The sequence below is a fragment of the Monodon monoceros genome, unplaced genomic scaffold, assembly GCF_005190385.1.
Source record: "Monodon monoceros isolate NGI ecotype Baffin Bay Population unplaced genomic scaffold, NGI_Narwhal_1 Super_Scaffold_12, whole genome shotgun sequence".
NCBI classification, from domain to species: Eukaryota; Metazoa; Chordata; class Mammalia; order Artiodactyla; family Monodontidae; genus Monodon; species Monodon monoceros.
The window spans coordinates 34,695,950-34,718,435 of NW_021703768.1; the positions used below are offsets into that span (position 1 = coordinate 34,695,950).

A 22,486-nucleotide genomic window follows, 5' to 3' on the forward strand; every position below is an offset into this window, starting at 1 on the left:
TATTATTGGACATATCAATAATTGCCAAATTGTGTGGATCCCTGTTTTTAAGAATGAAAATGGCATCTCACTTTAACCCAGTTTACATATAACCTAGTTTACAGAGTATCCTATCTGGACAAAGCTTTCTGCTATCAGTGTATTTTGAAACACATGCTATGAAGCTTTATCAAAACCTCTTGGGGACACGCCTCCAGTGATAGGAGGAATCATCCTCCCTTCTCATCTTTCTGCTGATGGGGACAAAATGGGAAAGGCTCAGTAGGCCATGCCATCTGGAGGGTCATATGGTGTTACTGTAAGGTACATGGCAAACAGGGAGAGCTGCATGGGAGTTTGGAAAATTCATACATCCCAGGGCTCCACATGAGCTCCCAGAATTAGCTGCACAATTACCCCAGTCACACCAAGTTGTCACCAAGGGTGACAGAGATCCTAGAATCAACTTAATGAACCATTTTCAGTTTTATTATCACAACACTATGTATGCAGACACGCTTGGCCTCACCCCGAGATGGACATATGCTTACTTGCAACAGAATCTGCTGGGTTGTTTTATGTATTTAAATAATGGCAATGTGATTAATGACAAAAACATGTCTTTCTCAGAACAGTGCTTTGTCAACATTATCCAGCCAGCCCAACCTGTCAACAGATCCCTGAAGAACAAGTATTTAAACTCTTCATTCATTGTGGCTAGTCTTTGCTCCTTGGTATAAATTGATATATCAATAGGTGTCAGAAAAATACTAGAGACTGAGATTCTAGAAAACAATGTTGTCAATTAAAAAATTGTTATTGTCATAATTTAAGGTAGCATTGGCCAATTATGAATTTGTCAGATATTAATTCATTTCTTAAAACAAAAACTTTGTTTTTGTTCGGAATACATAACTCAAGTTCTCTTTTATTATCTTCTATGGTATCTGACTTCCAAAACTACTCACAAAATACATAATATATATTTTAAGCCATTTTAGGGGTACAAAACTGAAGAGGTGGTGGTCCATTTCTTCAAGGACACGTGTAGATTGTAAAGTCCCACTGGTAATTCTGATGCACAAAATCACTGTAACACACTTCAGCTTAGTTCTGAAAATGATTATAGCAAAATAAAAATAATGATAAATATAATAGAAATCTATAATATTAGTATTAGAAACAAAACCCCAAGATGTCTGTCGCAAGACGGCCACAAAACATCTGACAATTAGTGTATGGAATTGTTATGTGTGCCCACATGTATTGAAAAATCCAAATCATCATGATAAACTCTACTTCAATGCAGTTCTATTTAAAGTAAACTTAATTAGTCTTATAACAAAATCTCTTCCTAGGAAATCAGGTTCTCAAAGAGGAGTATTTACTCTTTTAATTTAGCAGAGCGTCATTGAGTGTCCTTACAAAACTCTTATTGTTAATAATAATAATGAAAGTCAACATTTATTGATCACTCACGGTGTGCCAGGCACTGAGGTAAACACCTTGGGTGATTGTCTCCTGTATGCTTCACAATAGCCCTATGAGACGGGTGTATTTTTTTTCCATTTTATGGAGAAGGAACTGGGCTCAGAGAGTTTAAGGAACTTGCCAAAAGTCACACAATGGCCAAGTGGCAGAGTCAGGACAAGCCCAGCACTGTGTCCAGAGTGAATGCTCTGAGCTACTTCATCTCTACTGGAAACATGAATGAGATTCCCTAATGGAATGAGCATGAGACTCTGCCTCACTCATTCCCAGGAGGGAGAACAAATAAAGGAATGAAGAAATGAATGGACAGATGTTTGCTCTTTGTTGGCAGCCACATCTCAAGGCTGTCAGTTAATTTCTTGCCTTATAATTCTCTACAATTTTACATACTACAATATGACCCAAACGTAATATAGTTAAAATGGATATTTCACTTAATTGACTATTTTAATCTTGAACTAATTATCATGATTTTAATATAAATAAGTCTCTCACAGACAGAAGTTAGAAGCTAGAGACAGAGGTGGCTGCTCTTTGGACAAGCCACCAAACAGAACAGCGCACTTATTTTCATGTTAGCATGTCTGGTAGTACACCGACCGAAGGGATAACCTGCGGATTGGATTGCCTTTTCCCCTCTCCCTGAAGCATTGGGATTTTAAAATATTCTGGATAAGAACTAATGACACTCTTTGGAAGTCATTTTCACATGTTGGGGAAAGCTACCCTCCTGACAGGACTTTTAAGTTGTTGGCCATTTAAAATCCCTGAATTTGGAAGTAGATATAAACATTTTCTTCTCTTTTATTTTGCAGTTGTTAGTAAATATGTGATACTTTCACACTATCACTATGGGTTACTTGTGAAAAGAATTATATAATTTCAGAACTTAATCACAAACAACTCCAAAGGTGGAGGGATATATGGGGGTAAAGAAAAGAAACACAGACCCTGAAATCAGACAGACATAGGTTTGACTCCCAGCTCTGCCACAGACACTGTATAAGGTTAGGTGAGTTGGTTTACTTTGCTGAGCCTCATTTTTTCCCCCACATATAAAATAGAAGTGAAAATACCTGCATCATTCATTTGTTAGGAGCTCTAAAATAAGAACATATATTATGTGTCTATAGTAGTCACTTAGAATATATTATTTCTCATTCCAAGCCGTTCATTTTACAGTTGAGAATGGAGAATTCTGTTGAGGTCAGAAACCGATGGCCTGAAAGTCATACAAACTTGAACCTAGGTTGATGGATGTAACTTACTTTGTTTTCCAATAATACATTAATTTAACGAAGAATTTGTGAATTATTTTCAATATAGACATTTTATTGTTTATACACTTCACTTCCCACTGCTTGCCATTTTCCTCAGATATAGCAACTTGTGGTCCACCAAAGCTACATATAGCTCATTATAACCCTGCCTAGTCCAGGAAGAAGAAAGTCAGGATAATTCACTTGGTTTATGATCATTCTTTAATAATGAACTATCAGTAACAGGTCACATCTCTCAACAGTTGCTCATGAACATCTAATGGGGCATTTCGTCCTGTTTTGGTAATGATTCAAATGGAACTAATGGTTAATATTTAGATACGATATGATTAGATTTCCCTTACAAAACACTTGTAATACATATGCACTTGGGAATTGTCACTGTTGTCATAGGCTCAGAATATTGATGCTAGAAGAGAGGACAAAGGTTAGCAATGCCTTCTCTGTACAGGATCAGGAAACTGAAGGCAAGTAAAATTAACTGACTTCCTCCAGTTTACTCAGTTAGTTAGGAAGAGGCAGTGTTGGGTTGAGAAACCAGGTAAACACCTGCTTCTGATTTATCTTAGCACTTACTACACTGTTGGAATAAACTGTTCATGAATATGTCTCCCTACTAGAAAGTAACCTCCTTGAGAACCAGGGTGTGCATCACAGTCAATCTGAAGTGCAGGAACTTAGCACAGACTCAGTAAAAGTTTTGTAAATATCTATCATTTTATCTAAGTAATACAAATAATAATATATTTAATGAAAGACTTTTTTTTTTTCAAAAATCAAGAACATTTTCTCTTAATCTTATTCTATGAAGTATGACTCCCACGTAGTGAGGTTTTCTTTTTATAACAAACACCCCCAAACTTACAAGCTGAAAGTGAGCTGTCATTCAGAATTGTTACCTGTGGAGATGATTGTTCACTCAACCCGTCAATGGTAGGAGACTGAAAATCTTTTTATGACCCTTCTATTGAACTTGCCTTCAGAATATGTTCACAAGGCACATAAGAAAAATCAACCTCATTGTTGTTCCAGTTGGATTTGTCTCCAAACAGCATTCCTCGTCAGCTTTGCTCACCCACCTTATTTACTTGGCTCTGAATGAGTCAGGCTGTTTCAAAAGCCAATTCACCTTGAAAGGATCAAGATTTACCCCTCGCTAAAATTATTCTTAAATTTCTTCAGTATCACTTGGATGGATGAATAAATTCCCAGGGTGACTAATCTGAAGGCAGCAGACACTGAAAACAGATACATTTCGGCATAAATTCATTTACACAAAAAACAAGCTATATAACTAAATATTTTATGTTTCCTTAATCCCTGGGAAGTTGGTACCATCTATCTAACAAGTAAAGAAACTGAGCTTCAGAAGTGATTATCACAAGACCTTCCGTGTGGGTGGCTGCCCTAGGCCAGTGGTTTTCAACCAGGGGGAGGGGGGGATTTTTTTTTTCTCACATACACCCCTGAAGGGTGAATATTTGGCAATGTCTGGAGACATTTTCGACTGCCATGACTAGGGGGAGGGGAGGAAGTGCTACTGGCATCCGGCAGATGAGGCCAGCGATGGTGCTGAGCATTCTGCAGTGCACAGAACAGCCCCCACCACAAAGAATTATCCTCTCCAAAATGTCAGTTCTGCTGAGGCTGAGAAAAACCCTGCTCTAGGCTGAGAATTCTGACTCCCAGGCTCTTTGGTGGCCTTCACTAGTATCACTGTTAATATCCCTATGTCCCCCTGTTTCCATAATTGAAAGGATGCGCATGAATTCTTCTTTGGTGATGAAAGAGTAAATTTGTTCCATGCTATTTTGCCACTTGAACATTTCCCTCGGCCTTCGGCTCCTTTACCAAAGAGTACTAAATTGTCACAGAGGTTGCTGGAGATGTATTTGGCATCTTAAAACTCTAATTGGCAGGAAAATTAAAGCAACTTAAAATGTGTGTGCTCTTTAGAGAGATGTGCTATTCCCACCCTATATTATTAGCTCTCAGAGGCAGCTGGAGCGAGAACAGCTGGGACTTCCTGCTCTGCTGTTTTGTCAAGTTGCTATAAACTTGTCCCCCTCACTGAAAAACTGAGAAGAGAGGAGGAAAACAGGGCAAAGGTCAACCACACGTGTCAAAAGGTTGCTTCTCAACTGTCTTTCAGGTGTCCCAAAGGTGGCTCCCCTGTTGTCAATTCAATAAGTGAAGGAATGTACTTGGCTTGGTATGTAACTTTGAAAATAAAGCATACATTTTGGCCTATACATTGTATAGGACAGAATGTCAAGCCTAAAAGCATTCTTTTCCACCTCAGGTTTGTAAATTAAAACATGTAACATGTAGTTACCAAATTTTCTCAGAGAATTTGCTGAATTTTGTGGTCAAAAGTAATTACATCATGCTTTTGCTTTCCCCCTCTCTCTCATAAACAATTGTCACTGACACCAGTGAGGACACAAAGTGCTGAATGTCTGTGGCTGGGTCTTTCTGCTCCATGAAACTCTCCCTTGTTGGCCTAATCTGAACCTTATTGTCTGGAAATAGTCCCCAAACCAAGCATAATTTTCTACCTTAGAAAGGACGCTTTTTACTATTTTCAATGGTCAATGATTGGACAACCAAAAAAGTAGATCACATTTAAGTAGAGAAAATAGACGTGCTCTTGATATTTGAACAAAATATTACAATCGTTTGAGGAAAGGTAAATGGCAGGAAAGGTCAGGGTATTATTGTCCTGAGATATTAGAGAAGTCACTTTTGTCATCTTTCCTTTCTTTGAGCCCCTCCGGCATATGAAAGCTACAGGTCGAAATGTTAGTATGCAGCTGCACTCTGTCTTATACCATTCTGGAATTGTGTCTCATGTAAATCTCACACGCCAAGGAGATTGCCCTGCAAACCAAGGGCAAAGATCATGAGGCAAAATTTTATGACTCTACACCATGCCTCTCTTGTCTGCATGCCCAGCGCACTGCAGGGTCTTATTATGTTGTTGTCGAAGAACTGGCTGACTCAATAAATGGATGGATTCTTATGCTGGGACCCTGGGAAAAAATGCTTTGGTTCATTTTGAAAAAGAGAAATTAAAATTCTTTAATGACATAGAATAAATAACATCCTAGTCACCAACTGGTGATATTACTTTCTTTCCCCTCTCCACCTCACCATATCTAAGTTCTGTCTGAATTTTTAGCAAGGATTAGAGAAGAAAAAGCCCCCCAAATATCACAGAGATAAGTCATGCACTGTTGGGGAAGAGAAAAAGTTTTCCTGAGTACAACCACCAAAGAAACCCCTCAAGAAAAACACTAAAGAAGAAATGAGGTCTAGAGCAAGCTTAAAGGATGTAAATGCTCGTTCCAGGACAATTATGAAACTAGGTGAGAAAGTTCTATGTTAGGTATTCGAGCATTTTTTCCTCTACCCTCAATTGGAAGATAAGGAAACACTGGATGTAAAACTCTTCCTTCCTGAGACGTTGTACATATATACAATGGAATACTACTCAGCCATAAAAAGAACGGAATAATGCCATTCACAGCAACATGGATAGAACTAGAGATTATCATACTAAGTGAAGTAAGTCAGAAAGAAAAAGACAAATACCATAAGATATCACTTATATGTGGAATCCAAAATATGACACCAATGAACATATCTACAAAACAGAAACAGACTCGCAGACATAGAGAACAGACTTGTGGTTGCCAAGGGGGAAGGGGCTGGAGGACGTGTAGACAGGGAGTTTGGGATTAGCAGGTGCAAACTATTATATGTAGGATGGATAAACAACAAGGTCCTACTGAATAGCACAGGGAACTTTATTCAATATCCTCTGATAAACCATAATGGAAAAGAATATTAAAAAAAGAATGTATATATACGTATAACTGAATCACTTTGCTGTACAGCAGAAATTAACACAACATTGTAAATCAACTATACTTCAATAAAAAAAAAAACCCTTCCTGCAAGAGCAGGAGTAAAGCAACGTACTCTCACAGGTGTTGAGAGAAGACTAGATTTCTACTTATTTTAATTACCTCTCACCCTTTTCAACACACACACACACACACACACACACACACACATTTAAAGCCTAAAGCTGCCTACCTCGTGCTAGTTGGAGCAGAAAATGGTGGCTCACTGAAACAGCCTTTGTATGCGCAGCCCATGGCATGGAAACATCAAAATGTCCCTGCCCATGGTTCACTGCTTTAAGGAGCCTTTCTTTATGATACAAGAGTCATTGGCCATATCTGGTTTGGAGGCTGCCTGGACACATGGGAAAAGTGCAAACACACAGTAGCAATGAGTTGTGTGTGCCTGAAAGGTGTGAAATTCTCCTATGTCTCGTAGAAGCATGTAGGTATGCGCACGGCAGCCTGCTCTGCTTGTGAATGGCAGAAGATTCAAGTTCATTGCATAACCCCCTTAACTGCTAACCAATAAATTGAAAAATGAGGTGGGAATAAAACTAATTTTCCTGGCTATTTTCTAGCAACAGATCCATCATGACTTTGCTGAATCCACATGTGGTCTCTGTTAACAGATTGAACTTAGACTGAACCTTGCACTCAACCAAGTTTCCCTACAATCTATTCATGACAAGCTACTTATTACAAGTATTTTTTATGGAGAAACAGGCAATATAAATTAACCCTTTCAAAATGAATCTAATAAAATCTGAAAGATGTACTTTCATGAATAACTTTTTATATTACATTATGGTGTTATTTATTTTCATGACTGGGTCATTTTTGAACCTGAGCTAAATCATATAGGCTTTTCTGTTTAGTATTCTAGATAAGCAGCAGCTACATGGTGAATTCGCTCAGTTTTACATTAGCCAAATCTCACATATATTTCCAAAGGGCAGTCTGTGCTTTTAGCATTCACTAATGAAATCACACGTTACAATCTCACTGCCACATACCGCTCCTTCAAGACAGGATGTCACAGCTCCAGAAACAACTTGTAAGCTTCTTCTCTTTTAATAGCTGAGGCCACAGGGAAATAAGTGATCAGGGGGTAGGAGGAAGGAATATTTTAAATGCAAAATTCAAACTATACTTGTGATTTCTGAAAAAAAAAGTCAATTATGACAAATAAGTCTCTAGCTATTCTTGTTGAATTACTTTTAGTACTTTGAAATAAGTTAATTAGCAATAGGCTACAATCCCAGACATACAGAGCAAGAGCTAGAAGATTTGTACTTCATATAGTAAAGCCAAATATTAGTGTCTTCAGTTGATACATGCAGAATTTTCTTCTAAAGTCCTCCAAGACCAGATATTCTGAGAAATTTTCATATATCCAGCATTTTTTTTATTGTTGTTATTACATTGAAAAGATTATGAAAGAAAACATGTTATCAACTGAACGTGATACATTAGAAGCTGAAATGTCATTGTGTAGAGTGGTGTTAGAAAGTTATTTGAGATTTTTGCAACAATTTTGTTAGGTGGGGCACACTTTTTTTATTTTATTTTTTATTTTTTATTTTTTTTGCGGTACGCCGGCCTCTCACTGTTGGGGCCTCTCCCGTTGCGGAGCACAGGCTCAGGCCGCGCAGGCTCAGCGGCCATGGCTCACGGGCCCAGCTGCTCCGCGGCATGTGGGATCTTCCCGGACCGGGGCACGAACCCGTGTCCCCTGCATCGGCAGGCGGACTCTTAACCACTGCGCCACCAAGGAAGCCCAGGTGGGGCACACTTTTGACAGAGAAATGCTGGCTTATATCACCTCACTTAAATAAGCACTTATACTTATTGGAATCACCCTTGATAATTAATAGATCAGTCACCCAAAGCTGTGTCTTGCAAGTACACACAGCACAAACAAGTTTTCAGGGACACTCATTCAAACAAGGCCAAGAAAAATTCGTCTCCTGCTGCCAAAAAGGGCAAGAAAAAAAATTGGTTGAAAATATGATAGCTGGCCATCTCACCTCCTGCTCCTTTCTGCCTGGAATGAGTTGTAAAACCTTGGGGAAGGAAGTTGGAATGTTTACCAATATTAAAGAATCAGCAATTCCCTTTACACAATGCTTTGTTTACACATCGCCCCACCCCCACCCCCGTCTCAACTCCTTTGGTCTCCACCACCCAGGATTCCCGATACTTGTCAGTCAATTCCAACCTTGCCCAATGAGATGGGCAGAAACTTAAGACCACAGAGAAAGTTGATTGTCTATATGACTCAATCTGAAGAGTTTGCATTTTAGTAGATAAGCCCTGGGCTAGGTTTTCACCAACTCTTTGATTTGCCTCATTGTCAACATGATCTGGGCTTCTGCATAGATACAGCCTCAATTGTTTTAATGAGAAAAAGAATAACAAAGAAAAAGAACATGTAAAGCCTAATTCACGTCAGAAATTTTCCAACCAAATGGAAATAAGTGCACTGAAAAGGGGTGAATGAAAAGAAATTTGAAAGCAAGTCCTGACATCTGGAAGCTGGCCGGACTCTCACAACTAGGCCAAGTTCTCCTCCTGTTGGGCATAATCTCCCAGAATACCAACCTCTGACAAGATTACTTGAGATCATGAGAAAGTGAGATAAAAAAGGATACTTTGTAATTTTGTCTGAGCACAGAAACCGTATCACCTACAAAATACAAAACACTGACCTCTCTAGACTAAAATGAACAACTTTGATTTCTTTGCCAATTAGTTTATCATCGCTCTAGTCCTATAGATAAGACATATTGAGATACCCAATTATAGACTTGCCCTGACAGCATCCAATCTAAAGAGGACCTCTGCTTCCTTTAAACCTTCCCCCAAGTCACCAACCTAAACCTTGATTCTATAAGAAGTCCTTTCTACCCTCTCTCACTGGGATATCTCGTGGTTCCCATTGTGTGTGTCCTCCCAAAGGCCTCCTCTCACAGCCTTAGAACGTGGTCTGGGCTGTCCACATCTAGTCCATTTTACTTCTTGAATCAGAAAACTCTTACTTGTTCATCTACTTGGCAGTTCATGCCACAGTTCTTTTCAACCCAAACAAACCCCCCATTCCCTGAGTTGCTGGCTGAAGTCCCCACACTATTGTGTCATGACCTGGTTGACTAAATATCCCTGCTGCCTAGACACCTCATCTTTATGCTCTCTACCCCCATCGCCAGCTACATACTAGGTTAGTTCCTCTTCAGATATTAAGCTCCAGCAATTCCATATAAGAAAACTGAGATCCAGAGAGATTTACTAAAGTGAGTAAACCTCTATCCTAAACCATGCTTCCATGCTTTTTAGAAAAGTAGATGTATTCTCTCTCTCTCTCTCTCTCTCTCTCTCTCTCACACACACACACACACACACACACACACACACTCACCAGGCACTGAATGGGTATCTGACCTCTCAATAGCTTGGCAATTCTCTCCGGTCTTTGACTCTCTTGCTACAGATAATAAAAGGCTCCTATCCGCATTTGCCTGTACTTTAATCTTACAACATTAGCAGAATGAAGGAGAGCAAGAGCTTTTAGGCGCGTGCCTGCTTCAAAAATTCTTAGGTCAAAAGTTGTTAAGAGAGAGTTACAAGAAAACCCTCCCTCCTTCCGTACCCCAGCATGACCCAGGCTAAAATCACTCTTCTGTCACACAGCCTCAGGGTTGCAAGCTATTACAGAATCTTTTTTTTTTTTTTACTGCTTAAAATCAGGGCTGGGAGGCCATTGGGTTGCAAGGGGCTGTGATGTTAATTGGCGCTGAAATGTTTATTGGTTTTGGTGGAAGACACTGAGTCTGGAAGTTACTAAGGCTTCTTCCATGGGGTGTGCTTTAGAGCCCAGGGGAACAAAGAATCCCTCCCAGGAGCATTTCCCTGTGCTTCTGAAGCACAGTAATCCAAGGATCGAGCTATGTGACATGGGAGAGAAGATACATGGGAGAGAATAGCAGAGGACCATTATTTGGAAATCGATGATGGGCAGCTCTACCTTAGTGATAGGACAAGCAAATTTGAACTTAAATCTGGCAGGTCCTGTGGGTAGAGGAGTCATGGTTTAGATTTAAGGAAGAACTATCTGAACCTGGGGTGGGGAGGGGACTGATAAATCTTGGGGTTGACTCTCTTTCCAGATTTTTTAAAACCAACTTCATCTGTTGGTGGGGACGATTCAGGCACAGCTTGTTGGCAGACAAGAGCAGGGCTGCTCAAAGTGAGGCTCACCTGGGGTACGTTAGAAGTGAAACTCTTTGAGCTTCGATTCATGAATCATAGCCTCTGAAGGTGACATAAGCACTGCCCAGTTTGCCAAGCCCTGGGCTAGGGAAAAGAATGCTTTCTGGAGCTTCCTTCTGATTTACAAGCAAGACTCCTTGTTCTAGTGGTTCAAAAGACCTAGACTCTTTTTTTTCAATTGAAGTATAGTTGACTTACAATATTGTGTTAGCTTCAGGTGTACAGGAAAGGGATTCAGTTATATATATACATTTTTTTTAGGTTATTTTCCATTATAGGTCATTATAAGATATTGAATATAGTTCCCTGTGCTATACAGTAAATCCTTGTTGCTTATCTGTTTTATATATAGTAGTTTGTATGTATTAATCCCATACTCCCAATTTATCCCTCCTTCCCTCCATTTCTCCTTTGGTAACCATAAGTTTGTTTTCCGTGAGTCTGTTTTGTATATAGATTCATTTGTATTACTTTTTAGATTCCACATATAAGTAATGTCATACAATATTTGTCTTTCTCTGTTGGACTTTCTTCAGTTAGTATGATAATCTCTAGGTCCATCCATGTTACTGCAAATGGCAGTATCAATATTTCATTCTTTTTTATGGTTGAGTAATATTCCAGTGTGTGTCTGTGTGTGTGTGTGTGTGTGTGTGTGTGTATCATATCTTCTTAAACCAATCGTCTGTTGATGAGCACTTGGGTGTTTCCATGTCTTGGCTATTGTAAATAGTGCTACTATGAACATGTATGTATGTTTTCCAATTAGAGTTTTCGCGAAAGATCTAGATTCTGATTTGATAGCAGCACTGGCTCACACCACCACCTGAACAAATTATTTAGCCTTATTGTCCTTTGATTTTCTAAATTGCAAATTGGGAATAACATCTGTTGAACAAATGAAGCCTCTAATAGATATATGTTGAAAAAAAGAATCTTACAATGAAAGCATCTTGTAAACAATGATTATTCTAATGCTGGTTTTCCATAATGTCCTTGATATTCTTTCTCCTTAGGCATATGTAGCCCAAAGAAGCAGCTTTCCCTTTTACTGAATAGAATGCTAGCAGACCAGCTAATGTGCTGACCTATTTGGGGGCGTAGTCTAGGGGGCGGAGCCAGAAAGCTGTCCGTCATGAAGATTGATGTCACCTGTAGCTGTCTTTGAACCATTCTGAGTCTCACTCCCTCAGTGTGGTGTTTCTTGGCTCCCCAAAGCTGCTAGGATGACTGGTGCTGCAGGGGAACAACTTCCCAGAGCCCAGCCCCCCACCAGCTGGGTGAGTGCACTGACAGGGTAAATCAGCAGCACAAGTGTTGTTTGGGGAGTTGCTGTGAGCTGGGATGTGTCCCAACTGAAAGGAAAAAATAGCCTATTGTGCTTGTGAAGCAGAAAGAGATAGGACCCAGGGAAGTCTGCCCTGAACAAAGTCTGTGGTCCATCCCCAGGCCCAACTTCTGACCACTCTAATCAAGGTTACAGGGCACCATGTTATGCTGTGCACAGTGCAGTCTGACAGCTGGTTCGCCCTTCCACGTTGTTCCCTGCAGCCTGATGTTCCCTGGCCCCCCTGATCTTCCTGTCCATTTTCTGTCCTCATCCCTCCCTGAAGTATGGAGGGCAGAGTCTGCCTGCAAGCTGGGAGACCTGATTATGCTTCCACCTTTGCTGCCAGTTAGCTCTGTGACCTTGGGCGACATTTTAGCAGTCCTCTGGCCTCAGTTTCCTTACTAAATGGAAAACAGTGACATGGGAAACAGGCACAAGGCAAGGAGGACTGAGTCAGGTCACGCCTAAGTTCCCTTCCTTTTTATTATCCAACAGCAGTGCTTCCCTAGGGGACCCCTGCCAGCGTTCTATCTTGAGGCAAAGCCATACACTTCAGATCTGCTCTTTCATAGCTTTTCCCACCCCACCTCCAGTATACTTTATCTTCCCAATGCCTAGACCTGACTTTGCCCTCCAAGATGACAAATAATGCATTACATGCACCCACTGCTAAGAAAGGTGAATTTCACCTAATTTGCAGGAGCAAGCATGGGACTCGGAGTCAGACCCAAATAACAATCCTGCCTTTGCTAAACTAATCTGGGACTTTTGAGCAAGGTACTAGACATTTCTCAGGCTCCATTTTCCACCTCTAATGGATGTAATGCCTACTTTGCAAGGCTGCAGGGAGGATTAAATGGATACAATTCATGTAAAGCACTTAGCACAGTGCCTGGCACAGAAAGTGGGCTCAACAAATGTAGTTGTCTCCCTTTCCCCAGTTGGATAAAAGGTGCTTATTAAAAACCAACCACATCCTTCTTCCTTACCCTCAAGGCAATGACTGTGACCATGAGAATAAATGGGCAGGGCAGTTAGCATAGTATTAAAAAGAGAGCACTTAATAAATCATCATTTTACTATTACCATTGTCATCATCATCATGAGATAAATTGCTGACTTGTATAAACATTTTCTAAATTAATTTGGCTTCAATTCACTTACAAAGATGCACTGCTCCTTAAATATCCTGACAGGTGGTCTAGCTGAATTTTTTTTAACTAAAAAAAACTATAATTTAATAAACTTCCACAAATTAGGGAAGGACTTGACTCAAGTTACACACCTTCTTTTTAAGAACGTGTGAATTCCGTGGGGGTGAGGTGCAAAAGCTGGTGTTTGAAAAATAAATTAAAAATAGGTCTTTAAGAAACTAAAATCTGTGTCTTTTGGCATTGCTAAAATGTAGAGAACGCATCTGCAGTATTTAGAACCGGTGGCCAGATTGAAAGTTACGGTACCTAAATCCAGGCTGGATTTAGTTCCCTGAAAGCCACCCGCATCTTCAAACACTGTTTTCTAAATTCATGTGCTTAGAGTTTTGTTAACCCAAATATAGACATAATGAAAAATTATAGTGAAACTAGTCAAATCCAGGATTGTAGGATTTTAGAACTGGAAAGGATCTTGGAGATAATTGAATTCAAACTCCAAATTTTGCAAATGAAAATATACTAAAGGTCCAGAGAAGTCTTAACATTGCCTAGTGACTTCTCTTTTGGTGGCAAAGGACTTTCTCAGTGAGCAGCTTTGGCACAACAGCAAAAGGAAAGTGACAGTAAAAGTCTTTTTTGTGGGCTTTATCACTTGGTGAGAAGAGAAAAATATATTTTGGGGGAGTCAAGTGTTTTTTCACTACCTGTATCAGGAGTAATAAGTTACCTTTGCAAGGCATTATCCAAGGATTGACAATGACCTTTCCCTATAGGCCTCACCCAGAAAGCTGAAATATGTCCAAACCAAACCAAACCAAACCTCTGGATTTCACATTAACACCATACACAGAATACACATTTTGTAACTGGTTTAAAAAGGGGCTTTCTAGTACTGAGACAAACTCCATTGAGAATGCTTATAGCACAAGTATCATGGCCAGGTTCAGATATATTTGCAAGTCATTTGCATAATCCTAGAGAGGAAATAGTTGACTCTACCTATAGGGTCTTCATTTCTACTTTTTAAATTCTTTTCCCACTCTCTCTTTTCACTGGTAAAACTCTACTTTTCCAGATATATAAGCCAGAGGCAAGTGAAAGGCTCTGAATTAGAGCAGATGGCTGAGGACATTTTGTCAAAATTAATTCCATGGGCTGTTAATAAGTGTTATCTGAAAAAAAAAATCAAGTGCTTGGAAAACATTGTATTAGTTATAATTAAATAGGATTCTTCACTTAAATACTTGTTAGTGCCTTTTATATGCTAATGTGCATTGTGAATCTTTTGGGAGAGTTGTGTAGATATATATTATCATTTTCAACTCTCTCCTAAATTATCTGATCGTTATTCTACAAATCCTACTTTGGTAATGCTGTACTAAAGCATAAGTAACCAAAAAGCAGTTCAACGTATAACTTGCAAAGTCCTATTGCATGAAATTGCATAAGAGAGAAAAATGAAAGTCATTTATCCCTTGAGTAGATTTTCCTTCTTGATTTCCCAAAGGCTATTCCCTACACAGGTATGGAGTCAGGATATGGTTCTTGGCCAAATGCAAAGTAGGCAAATGGTACAGAAAAGTGTTTAGAACTATACAACATAGAACTAAGCATAGAACTATACAACAGAAGGTAAAGCTGGAAGGGAAGACTCCTTTCATGCCCAATATGTAAATGTTCGAAGTAAAGCTTTTTAAATTAAAGGTGTAGCAACAATGAACAGAATTAGAGTCAGCCATTCCCCAGACCCCTCCTGTCCCCTTCCCACCTCTACTGGGGATTCCTCAAAATCTGGAGGCTCTATGGGGTAGGTTTGGAAACAACACATTCTTACGAGTATATAATTCCCTTATTTTTAAGTATGTAAGGTAAGTTGTTATTTATAAGAACAATTAATTTTTATAGAAAGTGGTTCTATTAAAGAAAAAGTCTTCTTGTTCTGATGAATACATTGATGGGACTAACTGAATGTAGGCTTAGGGCCAGGGAGAGAGGTGAATAGTTTGGTGCAATAATCTAGAGGAGAGTGTAGCGTCTCCACCGCAATATGGGGTTGGGGGAAGAAAACAGATGAGGAAAGGACAGAAAGCGGGTGGAGGAGAGGATTCAGTCAGAGGACTAGAGTCTAGGGTGAAAAGTGGTACAGATGTCTCAGAAGATATTCCAGGTCAGGAGATTTGTAATTCCAGATGAGTCTAAAATTCAACTTTAAGGCATCTACATTATTATGATTATAAAACCTCCCTTTTATGCTCAGATCTTCAGTAAAGTCCAAATAAACCACTATATAAAAATTGAGCAAGAAGCAAGTTTCATGTCTCAGGTTATAGAGGGTGGGACGTGGATAGGCCACATGGAAAAATCAATCCATAAAATTACGTAATCCAGAAGCAACAAGGGCTCGTTCCACAAGAATGTAAGAAATCTAGACATCAGCAGAAATCTTAGGGAAGGCTTTACACTTGCATAGAGCATACAATGAGGTTCCCCAGTAAGGGCTGGGGATCTTACTTCAATTGAAAGAACAGGGAGATCCCAGCAAATACCTGAATAACAGAAGGACGTTATACTTTTGCATGGAGGAATACTTCCTCTCCAAGGACCTGTGGCTTTCATTGCCAAAAAATGCAGTATCCCCCAAACGAGTTAACCTATATTCCTAATGATCAACTGGATCTACTTGGATGCCTTTCTAGCACTTTAAATTTAGCATAATCCTGATTGTATCTTCTCCCTGTCCGCCCCAAGTCCCTGTATCTTTGTTTCTTGCTTCTTTGAATGCACCCATCACTCATTCTACTTCTCAATAAGAAACTTTATTCTCCCCTCTTTTCTTTCATTCACACCACATAGCTAAATAGTCATCCAACTTTTGCTGTCGCATACTGTCCCCTTCTACATTTTCTCCCTTCTTCAGTTTAGCTTGCATATCCTTGCTAAAACGGTTCCAAGCACCTCTTAACTGCTTACTTTCTCCACTCCATCTCCACTCCATGCTCCACCAATTATCTACCCAAAATTCACATCTGGTCAAGTCACTCCACCACTAAATATCATTTGCTAGCTCCCCATTGCTCATAGGATGACGTTCCCTGTAGCCTGGCTTTTAGCCGTCCTCAGTGCCAGTTCCTAAGCTCTGACCAGTGCCGGCTACAACCCCAGAGCCCTCCTCCACCTCACCTGTGATGGTGACATCTTTTTCTCTTTTATATGTTATGATTTATTATATTTAATATGGTAAAATTTAGATTCATTATAATTTAATCTCTCATCACTTTAAGTTGTACAATTCATTAACTATGTCCTCTAGACTGTGCAAGAAGGCTTTTAGCCTTCTTGCAAATGTGTTCCTGCCCCACTACAAATTTCATCTGCCATTCTCCACCATATAGCATTTTCACCTCTAAAGGCCACCCACAGCATTTTCACCTCTGAATCTTTTCTCCTCCTTTTCTTGTCTTTCCCTACAAGACCTTGTGCAAAACATTCATTCTCTGCCTCTTTACCGTAATTCAAAATATCAGTTAAAGTTAAAAATAAAAGGTGTGATAGGAATTGTGTTTGTTCTTCAATGTTTGCCTTGTTTAATACTTTAACTCAAAAGAATAAATAATATGTACAATGCTACATGTTGTATCAGGGGAATGAGTTACAAAGATCTTTGGTGATTGCTAATTACACCTCACAGGTGACTATATGTATGTCTGGGCTTGACCAATGGAATGCCTACTCTCTGGAGATTGATTCTTGCTAACGATTGATTCTTGCTAACAATGTAGTGTAAAGGCATAGAATACAGCTTGAGAAAAATGGTGCTTGAGTCTTTGTTTCATCATTCATTGTCCAAGTGGCTTTAGGCAAAACATTTCACTTCTCTGAACTTTAATTTTTATCTGTTATACAGTATCTACTTCCCAGGATTGTTATGCAGATCAAATGGAATCAAGTATGTGAAAATACTCTGAAAAAGTAGAGAAAGGGCTTTGTAATCTATAAAATGCTATGCAAATGTGAAAAGGAGTGCTATGAAAAGATAACTGGACATGGGGTCAAAATGCATGGTGCAGGGATTCCCTGGCAGTCCAGTGGTTAGGACTCCATCTGTGCTTCCACTGCAGGGGGCCCAGGTTCGACCCCTGGTTGGGAAACTAAGATCCCGCAAGCTGCATGGTGTGGTAAAAACGAAACAAAAACAAACACAAACAAACAAAAACCATGGTGCTGTGGGTTGACCTGTGTCCTACAAAATGACATATTCAAGTCCTAATCCCCAGTACCTGTAAGTGTGACCTTATTTAGAAATAGGGCATTTGCAGATGTAATTAAATTAAGATGAGATCACTAGGGTGGGCCCTAATCCAATATGACTAGTCATTATAAGAAGAGAAGACAGAGAAGCGGGGAAGAATGCCATGTAAAGGTGGGTGCAGAGACTGGAGTGATGCATCTGTAAGCTAAGAACCACAATGGATGCCAACCATCGCCAGAAGTTAATGCAGAGGCATGGAAAAGATTCTCCTTCAAAGCTCTCAGAAGGAGCCAGCCCTGCTGACACCTTGATTTCAGACTTCTAGCTTCTGGAACTGAAGGATGGTAAATTTCTTTTGTTTTTAAGCTACCCAGCAGCCTGTGATACTTTGTTGTGGCAGCCCTAGGAAACTAACTCACATGGGTGTGAATTAACTCCATCACTAATTAACTATTTGAATTTGAGTTTAATTATTTAAAAATTTCCCCTGATAACTTAAGGACACTTACCTTTCTGTGATTGTTTCTCTGAGACCACTGGCCACCCCTTTGACCACGGTGCTAGCTTTGGGGGTCAGCACCACCTGAGATATAAAAAATGATCCCTTCTTCCTTCTCTCCGTGATGGATGCCTGAAGAAACTGGATCAGTTTTTCCGGGTCTGTGGTGTTGGCCCAAGGTGCTGGCATCATCTGCCCAGGCCAGAGAAAGGGTACTTCCAGAGCCACTGGACTGTGGTAGAAGACGAGCACTTGGTAGTCCTTCTCCCACAGGTACTTTAGACTCACTTCCTGGGCAAAAATCGCTGGGCACATTTTATTTCCATAGATGTCTTTCAGCATTTGGACGAGTTTTTCATGGTGATACTTCTGCATCCCATAAAAGTGGTTGAAGTCCAAGAATACTACCTCCTTATGGTGATCTGTGAGGAATGCATTGATCTCCTCAAGGCCTTCATTGACTTTGGCACTGAACAAACCATGAGCAAAGTAGAGTTCATTGTCGGGGTCTCTAGGCTTGGTGGAAATTCGAAGATCAAAATAACGGATCCCAGCTCCTAGCTGACCAGTAAAGTTCATGGTTTGAGTGGCTAGCCATTTCCGCATCAGCTTTTTCGCCACAGTTCCAAACACAGAGACAAAATTCTGGACAGTTTCTGGCTGTTCAGGCCCCACTGGAGAGGCTTCATCAATGTAGAAGCTGAAGGAATCATGAGATCCTAGAAGAATAACAAGGCACAATGTGGTTACATTTCAGTCCTTTGTCCTTCCCAACTTCTTTCCCTCTTGCCATGTCCATATCTCTCCCTCAAATGAGCCAAAGGAAATACTAAGGAATATTTACCTAGTACATTCGAATGTCTTAGAAGGGTCTTTTTTTATAACCTAGTATAGTACATGGAGGACTTCAACTGACCAAATGGTTTGTAAAATGATAAGAAAAAAAATCCCAACTAATCAATTTTTTAAAATTCAAAAGATCATCTTCTACTTCTGTAAACCAAGAATTTAATATATTCATTAGGGTTGGTTTTCCATATAGGTGGCATAAGTGACCATTCATAAAGTACAATTTATAGGAACTCACCAGTTCCCAAATACTTTGTCTACAATCTTGCCCTTTCCCTCTATTTTGGGTTGATTGTAAGCCTAGAGGGCTTGTTTCAATGAATAAAGAAGACCTTTTCACAGGTAGATGATCAGTGTTACTTCCTGCACTTTGGAAAGCACAAGAGGTCACGGGAATAAAGGAGGGGAGAAATAAGGCAAGAGGACGGTACAATTTCTGATACTTTAACATCATTCTTGACCTACATTTGGGCAATTGTGAATGTAGATGAAGTCAGGTACTTTTTACATATTGAATAAACAATTTTTTTTTCTTGCAAATTAACACAACTGACGGTATTTAAAAATTAACTAGTAGACTATTTTCTTCACAGATATTTCCTGTCTACAGTGAATGCTCTCTTTGGAGTTGCTTCCAAATTTAGAAGAATTTCTTCCTAGGGAGAACTTATTTAATTATTTATTTTTGGCAGTTACAAATATCAAACCTCCAGAAATGTAGCAATGAACATGTGTATGATTTGCCTGTAAGTACAGAGTGCCATTTAAAATATCATTGGACACAATAAAGGAAAATTATTTCATTTTAATTTTAGAGACACAGATGTAGAGAACAAATGTATGGACACCAAGGGGGGAAAGTGGCGGGGTGTGGTGGTGGTGGGATGAATTGGGAGATTGGGATTGACATATATACACTAATATGTATAAAATGGATAACTAATAAGAACCTGCTGTATAAAAAATAAATTAAATTACATTAAAAAATTAAAAAAATATTCAGAAACATTACAGAGAATCTTCACTTAAAAGTTCTTTTAAATAATTTTTAAAGGTAAATGTAAGATTACCAGATCAAAATAAAGTTCTTTTGACTTTGAAAAAAAAAAAAAAGCCTCCTTTACTTCTTGGTAAAATTAAATTAATATATTCTGGCTTTTTCACACATTAGAAAAGGCAGATGTCATTATTCCCCATCTGTTACTCAGGCTTCCTTACACCTTGTTGCTCACTCCTGATTTACATCCATTGAAGTACAGCTTTTTCTAGATTTTTCACTCTTCCAACCCAAGATGTGTACTTGTGCACGTGCGCACACACACACACACACACACACACACACACACACACACACCCCTGTAAGTTTATTATCATCTCAGGGCCTTTAACTGTTAAGCTATTTGAAGCAAAATTTTTTAGTGATGCAATATTTATCTTTGTCTATATTCCATATCTATGTCAATCTATATCTCTATGCCTATAGAGATATATCTATTTATCTATGTCTAGCAGTAAACAGACTACAGTAATTACAAGAGTATGGATATTAGACACCATGGTGGGTTGTTAGAAAAAATAGTTTGAAACATACTTTGATACCTTGTAAATCATAACCTTTCAAGACTTGGAACAGATAATTCCTCAGAATTATTGGAATTTTTCAAACAATGAAAGGTAACCCCAAAATATAGAAATGCCACATTTACTTTCATCTGGAACTATCTGATCTATTTATCTTTAGTAGATGGTATGGGAAGAAAATGTCAGCACTTTCTGGATAAGGAAAACTGTCAGTTTGGATCTGGCATTGGCAAATTTTAATAGGGATTTAAATTGCTGCATGTTGATTTATTAGTTGCTGTTCAGTGAATGGCTAATATAAATGAAGAAACTAAACTGTACTATGGTTTAATATACAGCAAGATTATGTTTAAAGAAAGAAATAAAAAAGTGAGCTTAAGAAGAGTTATAATGGGCTTCCCTGGTGGCGCAGGGGTTGAGAGTCCTCCTGCCGATGCAGGGGACACGGGTTCGTGCCCCGGTCCGGGAGGATCCCACATGCCGCGGAGCGGCTGGGCCCGTGAGCCATGGCCGCTGAGCCTGTGCGTCCGGAGCCTGTGCTCCACAACGGGAGAGGCCACAACAGTGAGAGGCCCGCGTACCAAAAAAAAAGAGTTATAATGAAATGATCTAGGATTGGATTAAAATAAGTATAAATAAATAAATAAACCCTCAAAATAAGGGTTAATTTATAAAATTTTAAATTAATTTACAGGCACGTGAAGAAAAGGTGAATGAAAGTAATTAGTTACTTCTGCAATCTAATAGAAGACATAATTGGAAGCACACAGAAAGGGAATTAAATATGACTAGACTTCTTTCAGAAATGAGTTGCTCCTTGTTTTTGACATGTTGCTAGAAATATTAATTTGTTATTAAGGCCAAAATAAGGTAATATTAAAAATAAAAATTAAAAACAGATAACACGCAGAAGGAGAAACCACTGATACCCCCACCAGTATTTGTTCTAAGCTTGATAAGCAGAATTATTCACCAGATGCAAATATTATTTGAAGAGAATTAAATTATCAATCAACATAAAACACTATCTATGCATTTTGGGAGAAAATACATAATCTAACATTGGCCAAGAAAGAATATTTTCAAGACTTTTAATTTCATTTGGAATAGTAGTTCCTCCCAAATTTCAAAATTTCCTCTAAACCATGAAGCTTTCTATTTGTTTGAACTTAAAACAAAAATACAGCACTACAACTTTATGACTTTCAATAACAGAGAAAGCCTCTGGCCCAGCCCTGTGTCTTTAAAATCAGGGAGCCTGCCCATGAGCAAAACAGTGCTAAACACTATTTCTTTGTTCTAAATCCACAACTTGTGTGCCTTATCTGGTCTAATATTTTGCTTCTACACTGGTTCAGTGTTCCTGTCCTCTTGTCCTCTTATTCTTATTTTATCTACCGCCCAAACTCGTACCTTGGACATGATACTTAAAGTTGCTCCTTTGATTCTGAACTTAAGCCTTTCAATTTTGGCTTTGATTTGTCCTCTCTACTTAGACAAGAGCTGGCCACTCCCATTATGAACCCAGGCCAGTCAAGTTCCTTTGCTCTGGCTCTGAATAAGTGAATGGAATGGAAGAGGTTATTTTCTTTCATTTCTTAGAAACAGCCACTTTTATTAGTTTCTCCTCAGTCGGCTACATCATTCCCTCATTCAGACAGTTGGCATACTTCTAAGACAGACCTTAACATTCCCTGCCATCCTGACATTTACATCTCTCTGTTGAGTGTAGGTCCAATCTAGTGACTTTTTTCTAATAAATTAAATAACAAAAACATGATGGGATACCACTTCTGAGATTATGCTGCAAAAGACTGTGACTTCCATCATGCTACTCTTTCTCTTGCTGGTTTTGATGAAGCAAACTGCTGTGTTGCAGAGGTCCATGTAACAAAGA

General features: G+C 39.2%; 1 protein-coding gene across 2 annotated transcripts in view; it reads right to left on the reverse strand.

Annotated features, from left to right (window-relative positions):
* PLCXD3 (phosphatidylinositol specific phospholipase C X domain containing 3) overlaps window positions 1-22,486 on the reverse strand; it is a 207,020-nt gene that overhangs the window by 55,644 nt on the left and 128,890 nt on the right. For both annotated transcript variants that reach the window (XM_029217280.1, XM_029217278.1), the window contains exon 2: window positions 18,170-18,878. In XM_029217280.1, coding sequence (XP_029073113.1) covers window positions 18,170-18,878 — 709 coding nt within the window. The remainder of the gene's footprint in view (window positions 1-18,169; window positions 18,879-22,486) is intronic.